The sequence below is a fragment of the Papaver somniferum genome, unplaced genomic scaffold (genome assembly GCF_003573695.1).
Source record: "Papaver somniferum cultivar HN1 unplaced genomic scaffold, ASM357369v1 unplaced-scaffold_160, whole genome shotgun sequence".
In the NCBI taxonomy this organism is placed as follows: Eukaryota; Viridiplantae; Streptophyta; class Magnoliopsida; order Ranunculales; family Papaveraceae; genus Papaver; species Papaver somniferum.
The window spans coordinates 1,050,285-1,059,153 of NW_020625487.1; the positions used below are offsets into that span (position 1 = coordinate 1,050,285).

General features: G+C 35.1%; 1 protein-coding gene across 1 annotated transcript; it reads left to right on the forward strand.

The window, feature by feature from the left end:
- Positions 1-305: 305 nt before the first annotated feature.
- On the forward strand, positions 306-1,731 carry LOC113337546 (60S ribosomal protein L23A-like). The gene is made up of 3 exons (XM_026583208.1): positions 306-378; positions 1,271-1,326; positions 1,441-1,731. The coding sequence occupies exons 1-3, from the start codon at positions 306-308 to the stop codon at positions 1,729-1,731; spliced, it is 420 nt and encodes a 139-aa protein (XP_026438993.1).
- The last annotated feature ends 7,138 nt before the right edge of the window (positions 1,732-8,869 follow it).

Consider the following 8,869-nt stretch of genomic DNA (forward strand, 5'->3'; position numbering starts at 1 on the left):
TGCAAGCTAATTGGGTATGCAGCTACTAGTTACTAGTTACACATGCCAATTGGATGTGTAACTGCGATGTATACATGCCAATTGGATGTGTAACTGCTAGTTACATATTCTAATTGGTAACGGATTTTGAAGTTTGACCGCCTCCATATGCCTTCGTTATATACTTTTTGTAGTTAATTGAATGCTAGTTACATATGCTTGAGTTATACTGCCAATTACTTGTAGTACAGTTTGCTTGTGTATGAACTTTTTCCAGTTTTTTAGCTGTTTTTACTTCTTTTAAAATGCTTGCTCACATCCCCAAAATGGAATCAGGTGCTCTGGCTCATGTTCGGTTCATTGCTGTTTCAGCTACTATTCCAAACATGGAGGACCTCAGTAAGCTATTGCATTCAATGATAATAATTTGATGATTGTTCATTTGCAATTTGATGATTTCTGTCATTGTTTTCTAAATTCTACAGGGTAATGGCTTATGGTTCCACTTCAATGACTTAAAAGGTACCGTATTATGGTGGATACAATCTCTTGTGTGCTTAATTAACCAGACCTTGAAAAGTTTTTTTTTTCTTGTTAACTTTTACCCCACATATTTAGAGAAAAAATGAGACCTGTAAAGCTGACCACCAGATTATTCAGTATAGGCTTTATGTTTTCTGCACTGAATCAAGATTTTTATTTGTTTCCCCTTGTTTTTGTGCAGGTGACGCTCCAGCAAAAAACGATTTCTTGTTTGAACGGGTAATTGCTGAATTCCATCATATATTTCAATATTTCGAACTATTACGGGTGGATGTGTAACTCCAAGTTACACATGCCATATGCATGTGTGACTCCAAGTTACACATGCCATATGCATGTGTGACTCCAAGTTACACATGCCATATGCATGTGTAACTCCCAATTACACATGCGTTTTGTAGTATACCAGCTGATTACACATGTTTTGTTTTCTGGAATGTTTAGCCTATGACAACTTAAATATTTTTATGACAATAATTTCTGAATAGTTGTAGCCTTTTTTGATTAGTGATTTTAACATAGTGTACATGTCGGGTACACGAGTCATAAGCATGTGCAGCTGTTAATTACACATGATATATGCACGTGTAACTTCGAATTACATTAGACAGATGCACGTGTAACTTCGAATTACATTATACAGATGCATATGTAATTTATATTTACACACGCTTTTGATAAGTTATCAAGTGTTTTTTTGTGATCTTTGTGATCTTTGTTAATTGTTCAATAATTTTATTTGTTGCAGATATACAAGCATTTGGAATCGGGGAAGATAAGAAAGACGAGAAGGCTGACCCCAAGGTGCTGGCTAACAAAGCTTCCAAGGCTTTTGTTCATTTGTATGAGAAGTGTTCTAGATGCTATGGTACTGATATCATTTGTTTGTCATGTAGTTACTAAGAAGGCTGACCCAAGGTGCTGGCTAACAAAGCTTCCAAGGCTGTCAAAGCTGGAGCATCAACCATTAAGAAGAAGGCTAAGAACATCTGCACATCAGTCACATTTCACAGGCCAAAGACATTGCAGAAGGCAAGGAATCCCAAGTACCCATGTATTAATGCACTACCAAGGAACAAGCTTGACCATTACCAGATCCTGAAATACCCACTCACCACCGAGTCCGTAATGAAGAAGATTGAAGACAACAACAAGAAGAAAACAAGGATGCTTTCAAGAAGATGTACAACATCCAGACAGATAAAGTGAACACCGTTATCAAGTAAGCCTTCCTGATTACTTATGACTAGCTACTTCTTTTTCTTGAAAGGTAGTATATGGATATAGGTCTGGAATGGTTTCACTCAACTTATACATCTGTTTAACTGCACATTACACAAGCCATATGCATGACAGTTTGCACGTTTAACTAACATTGGCAGACTATGGATGTGTAACTACTAGTTACACATGCTAATTAAATATGTAACTTCTAGGTACACAAGCCAAATGAATGTGTATCTACTAGTTACACATGCAAATTAGATGTGTAATTTATAGTTACATATCTAATTTGATGGGATATGCATATGTAACCTAATGATGAAACTTCTATCTGTTATAGTGGTTATATTTATGAAATTGAGGAAAGAACATCAAGTCCTAGTAGTAGGGAGTAGTAGTGGATGCAGATTAGACTAATTAGATGCAGGTTATACTTATAGTTACACATGCTAATTAGATGTGTAACTTCTAGTTACACATGATGATTGTATGTGAAACTTATGCAAATATGCATGTGTAACTATTGTTTACATATGAAATATGCATGTGTAACTACTGATTACACATGCATTTTGTTTTCCTGGGTTCATATCTATACCCTGCTGAATCAGTTGTGTGATCATTTTTTGTGATATTAATGTGCTAGCACAAGGTTCTCAGGTGTTTGTATTATTCTGCCAGTATAATTACTGTCTGAAGCTTTACTTTCTGTTGCTTAAAATGTCCGTCGTCATCGATAATATGAAAATGGCTTAGGTACATCTAGACTAGCGTTGTAAAACGTCTTTCTGTTAATACAGTGCTAACAACGTCTTTCTGCTGAAGCAGTCGTATCTTAATTAAGAGCTTCTCATTCACTTGCAAGGTTAACTGTATTATTTATGACTGGTAATTGCTTGATAGTCACCTCTCGTTTTTGCTAGTGTTATTCATTTAGAGATGGATTTGCTGATTTTATGTTGACATATCCAAGTCTAATGCATGTGTAACTCCTAATTACATAATTCAGATGCATGTGTATCTGCAAGTTACACATGCTAATTAGATGTGTAACTTTTACTTACACATACTGATTTTGGGTACACATACCAATATGCATATGTAACTCCTAGTTACACTAGTCATATGCATGTATAACTTCTAGCTACACTAGCCAGATGAATGTGTATCTCCTAGTTACACATGTTATATGCATGTGTAACTCTCAGTTACACAATTCAGATGCATATGTAACCGCTAGCTACACTAGTCAAATGCTTGTGAAACTGAAATATACATTGTTTTATGTACTGTTCATTTTAATCGTATAAATACTGATTGCTTGTTGTTATATTTCAGGTTTTAGATAACTTCATAAAAGATAATTGCTTAAACGTGGTAATGGTCTCGCTGGAACTGGAGTTGACGCTGAATACACAAGTCAGATGCATGTGTAACTCTCAGTTACACTAGATAGACACATATGTAACTCTCAATTACACTAAACAGATGTGTGTGTAACTTCTAGTTACACATGCTAAGAAATTATTGTAAATGAATATTAAAGTAATAACTGTATTATTTTTTGTGTGTGTGTTTTTTTTTGATGTCTATTTTTTTTTGCATATATATACAAGTGTAACTTTGCATTACACATATCATAAGGATGTGTAACTTCTGGTTACACATGCCATATGCATGTGTAACTTCTGTTTACACCTTCGCACTGTATTTTAATAATTTCGGGCCTAGATTTAATAATTTTGGGCCTAGATTTAAATTTTATTTAATTATGGGCTTGACAATATGCATAAGGGTATCAAAGTCTTTTAAAAACTCGGGGCCTAGATTTAAACTTTTTTTAATTGAGGGCCTCATATTATGGGTTATCCGTGGGTTGGGCCTGAGCCTAATTTCCCCATACTTAATTTCCTTCTTCCGACCGATTTCAGAGATACTCTCCCCAAATGTCAGAACGAATCTTCTAAATTCGTAACTACAATACCACACAAGGATGAAAGCGTCCGTATATAAACTCAAAAATTAAGCTTAATTTACAATTATTTGTGTTTGATTTTTCCTTAAAAAAATTCCGTTGTTTGCGACATTTTATGAGCAGAACAATGACCTTAATGCTCTGCATTAATGGTGTAGCACCTCCTTGTCATTATCAAATCAATGGAAGGAATTACGATAAGGGGTACTACCTAGGAGATGGTGCATATCCTATGTTTGGTTGCATCGTGCAAGCGTACAAACCCGCCTCAACCAACAGAGAATCTCTTTTCAATCAATAACAAAAAGCCAAAAGGAAGGACATAGAACGTGCATTTGGTGATCTAAAAGGTAAGTTTGGCATTATATTGAAACCTTGTCGTTATTATTAAAAAATCGGACATGAAGGCAATTATGAGGGGGTGCTTGATAATGCACAATATGTGTGTTGAGATGGAATATCGTGATGAGGAATGGGGGAGGATCACGGGAGATGAACCTCAACCACCAATTCAAGGAAACGTAAGGCTAGCTCCTCATATATTGTACGACCCTGCGATTTGGACGGAACTTCGCTTGGAACTCACTACGTACATTTGGAACCGACACGATGAAGGTTTGAGAGATGGTGATATTCCAAACATGGTGATGGATGATGCCTTGACAGAAGTTCATGAGGGTACAACCGACGTGGACACCGATGAAGACCAATATGACAATGAAGGAGATGATGCATTTTATGAGAATGGAGAGTAAATTTCATATTCACCAATTTATTTAACCATAAATACTCATTTTTTTTTCATTCAAGCACGTTTTCATTAAGTAGACATTTTAATTAGTTCATGTAAACTCCATAACACACTTTTTTTCATTTAAGTACGTTTACAATTACATTATGAAAAAGTGGGGATACAACAACCACATCCAATATTTCGCTTAGCAATCTGTATGGACAAACTCCAATATACTTTCTAGAGAATCAACTAGACAGTCAGACTCAATCTAGATAAAAAGTATATCAAAGAGTTTATATCTCAATCTCTCGATTTGATATATACTCAAGCAAATAGAAATATGTGAGTCTTTATCAAATACTAGAGAGATAACTTGGATGGTACCAAAGACCAATATCCAAGTGTCAATCAATTTAAATCAACAACCAAAAGGTCGGATATTCTAATTGATTGAACAACGCACAACCTGTTATATTTCAATTATATAACAAAATATAATGCGGAAATGAAATAACACAGACACCATAATTTTACTAACGAGGAAACCGCAAATGCTGAAAAACCCCGGGACCTAGTCCAGATTGAACACACACTTTATTAAGCCGCTACAGACAATAGCCTACTCCAAACTAACTTCGGTCTGGATTGTAGTTGAACCCCAATAAATCTCACACTGATCCAAGGTACAATGATGCTCCTACGTCTCTAATCCCAGCAGGATGCTACGTACTTGATTCCCTTAGTTGATCTCACCCACAACTAAGAGTTGCTACGACCCAAAGTCGAAGACTTTAATAAACAAATTTGTATCACACAGAAAAGTCTACGGTAATAGATAAATCCGTCTCCCACGAATATACCTACGAGTTTTGTTACGTCTTTTGATAAATCAAGGTGAACAGGAACCAATTGATAAACCTGACTTATATTCCCGAAGAATATCCTAGTATTATCACCTCACAATAATCCTAATCGACGCAGCGAAAAAAGATATTGTGGAATCACAAACGATGAGACGGAGTGTTTGTTATTACTTTTCTATCTTGCCTATCGGAGATATAAATCTCAAGCCAATTATTACAATTGTACTTGTAACGATAGAAGATGAAAGATCAGATCACACAACTACAAGAAAAGTAGTATCAGTCTGGCTTCACAATCCCAATGAAGTCTTTAAGTCGTGAACCTGGTTTTAGAAGAAGAAACCAAAGGTTAAAGGAGAATCGACTCTAGCAATGCAACTAGTATCACACGTAAGGTGTGGGGATTAGGTTTCCGAGTTTCTAGAGTTGTCCTTTATATAGTCTTTCAAATCAGGGTTTGCAATCAATGTTAGCTTGGTAATAAAGCATTAAATATTCACCGTTAGATGAAAACCTGATTAGATTCAAGCTAATATTTCTCAACCGTTGGATCGAAAACTTAGCTTGTTCCACACAACTGAAATGTCCAATTTTGGGTTTATCTAGTCGTTCCCAAACATTAACATTTGTTGGTTCAACAATAGTTAACCAAAAGGTTATCCATATGATTACTTTCATATCCACCATATTCTTCTTCACCATAACTAGTTCAAATGACTCAAATGAACTAGTTAGAGAGTTGTTCAATTGCTTAGATCTTATGTAACTACACAAGACAAAATCGAAGCAAAAACGGTTTGATTCATTTGAATCGGTTCATGAACTTTATAGCCACGGTTTGCAAAAGCATTCCTTAGTTTATATAAACATGAGTTCAGAACAACCGATTTTAGATATAACCTTCTCAAGTTCGTGGACTAGGTTCGTGGACTTAAGATCACGGAAGGAGTTCACAAACTCCAGCATAAATTCTCGGGTCGAGAACATCCGCCAGTTCGCGGACAGAGTTCGCGGAATTGGCTCACGCTACATTCCGTTTATCTTGATCAACAAAGTTCGCAAACTTTGGTTCAAGGAATAAGGACTTATATATATATGTGTTTCCACAACAATTCGTATATCCTACCAATGGTTATGTTATCTAAACTCTCATTTTCAATCATTGAAACATTCTCAGAGGACGTTATATAGCCGTTATTCACAGACCATTTTTCGTCAGAGCAATTTTCAAAGTGATTGAACCATAACATGACATTCGTCACTAGGTAAAGATGAATTTGGCAAAAGCGAAAGCTTACCAACACATATTTCGAGAAACAGATAGGCGAGTTACACTCGGCTCGAAATAGCAAATGTGTATAATGAAAGTCTATATATCAAACCGACTTTTGTGTCAAGAGTAGGAGATAGAGTAGATAGACTTTTGAGTGACAGATAAGTTCAAGTCTCCACATACCTTTTAGTTGATGAAGATCCACCAGTTCCTTGAGTAGTCCTTCGTCTTATATGATGATTGCCATGGAGTCTTGAGCTCAACTACACTTTCTATCCTAGTCCGAGACCTTTAGCTATATAGGATAGAAATCAAGACTTATAGTTTTGATCACCAACATTGACAAACATGCTTGAGATAGCAACGCATGCGATTTCGACCGAGCAATGCTCTAACAATCTCCCCCTTTGTCAATTTTAGTGACAAAACTATTAATACATATGGAATACAAAAAAAGTAAATTAACTTTTATAGCTCCTATTCCACATGCCTAATCTTCAACATTACTCGAAATCTTAGTCACTTCCAAGTACTCCAATGATTCTAAAGGTTGTAAGTTTAGTATCATCGTTGTTGAAAATCCGTAGATATAACAACAAGAAAACAATAGTCCTCAATCATTGTTATACAGTATCATAGTATTATTACACAACGTCAAAGTCCAATTGTATCACAACTTCAACAATAATACTATGGTGATATGTATCACTCACTCTTAGTCAATACTCCATCACACATGGAAACCACTCCCACTTACATAATGATCCGAAAACCATATGTATTTGTAGTGTGAACTACATATTAATTCTCCCCCTTTTTGTCAATAAAATTGGCAAAGGTACAAGAACGGGATCCTAATGAAATTTCCGAAAGAGACATTTCTTGACCAAAAGAAAGCAAAAGTATATCATCTTATTTAGATGCAATCATAAAACCGGAGATAAATGCATTCATCAAGGAGTTTGTAAAGATACAAGATAACCCCTAAAATATTCCACAGCCGCACTCCCCACAAAGATTTGTCAATTAAGCACAAGTTCAAAAGAACTCTCCCCCATTAAATGTCATTCCCGAGAGAACAACAAGAGCGACCTTAATTTCGAACGAAAATAAGGATTTCTTTGGACATAACAAATCACATACAAGTATGAATTTGAATCCAAAATATTCAATTAAACTAACCACAAGTGAACCCATGATTAATTTAATCGACAAATGCTCATCATAAGTGAACTTATAGAGACTCAAAATGTACAATTAGATTAATCACAAGAGAACCCATAATTAATCTAATCGAAATACACAATCAAACTAATCACAAAAGTAATCAATTTAATTGGTCATGCTCGACATAAGAAAACTTACGGAGCAACAACTAAATAACCAAAAGATGATTAATTTAGTTGAATACGCTCGACATAAAGTACCTTACGGAAAAACAACATAGCTAATCATGAAAATAATCAACTTGGTCGTTCAAAGCTCAACATAAGACACTTTACGGAGCCTCACAGTAATACATAAAATATGGATCGGGGAAGATCAATTACTGCGGAATACACAAGGAATCATTCTATTTTCCATCATTATTCGCATAACGACATTCAATAGACATAATCCTTGAGAACAAAAGATTTTAACCTATATTCCATCAATAATTGACATAATAGGCTTAACTTTTGTATTTGTCAAAAGTCTATTCATTCTTTTATCAATACATGCATATCGACATACGAAAGACTATACTTTTGAGAAGATATGGGATAGTCATAGTTCACAGACGTAAACACACAAATCCCATAACAATATTGCAATATATAAAACCATAAAGATTAATACTGCAAAATTCATCTTCCAAACAAATTTAGAATTTAAACCAATAAATCTAAAAACATGAAGATGAAAACGTTGGACATAGCTATGTGTAATCACAATAATGGCTATTCCAAACTTTAGTTATTCTTCTAAATAAAAACAAGAAAAATAGAAGATTTATTAGACAAATAAACTCCTATAAAGCATTTCACTTACTTTGAAAACTCTTCTCATATTCTCTGTATTTATCAAGCTCATCTTCGATCAGATCAATTCTTGACTCCAGATGATCCATCTTTTCTTCAAGTTTCTTGGAAGAAGTTTCAAGTTCACTTTTTAGGGCACGAACTTGTTCCAAAACTAGATTCATGGTTAAAGAGATCTTATCAAAATGAGAAACAGAGACGTTCCCGTCTAGAGAAGAGCCGTGAAGATCAGGGTTCATCGCATTATCAGAAGAA

What these genes read in the sequence shown, in the direction of transcription:
- LOC113337546 (XM_026583208.1), top strand. Translation starts at nt 306, where the DNA reads ATGGAATCAGGTGCTCTGGCTCATGTTCGGTTCATTGCTGTTTCAGCT. An exon ending in TCCAAACATGGAGGACCTCA is followed by an intron (nt 379 to 1,270) that starts GTAAGCTATTGC and finishes TATTTGTTGCAG; the next exon opens with ATATACAAGCATTTGGAATC. An exon ending in ACGAGAAGGCTGACCCCAAG is followed by an intron (nt 1,327 to 1,440) that starts GTGCTGGCTAAC and finishes GGCTGACCCAAG; the next exon opens with GTGCTGGCTAACAAAGCTTC.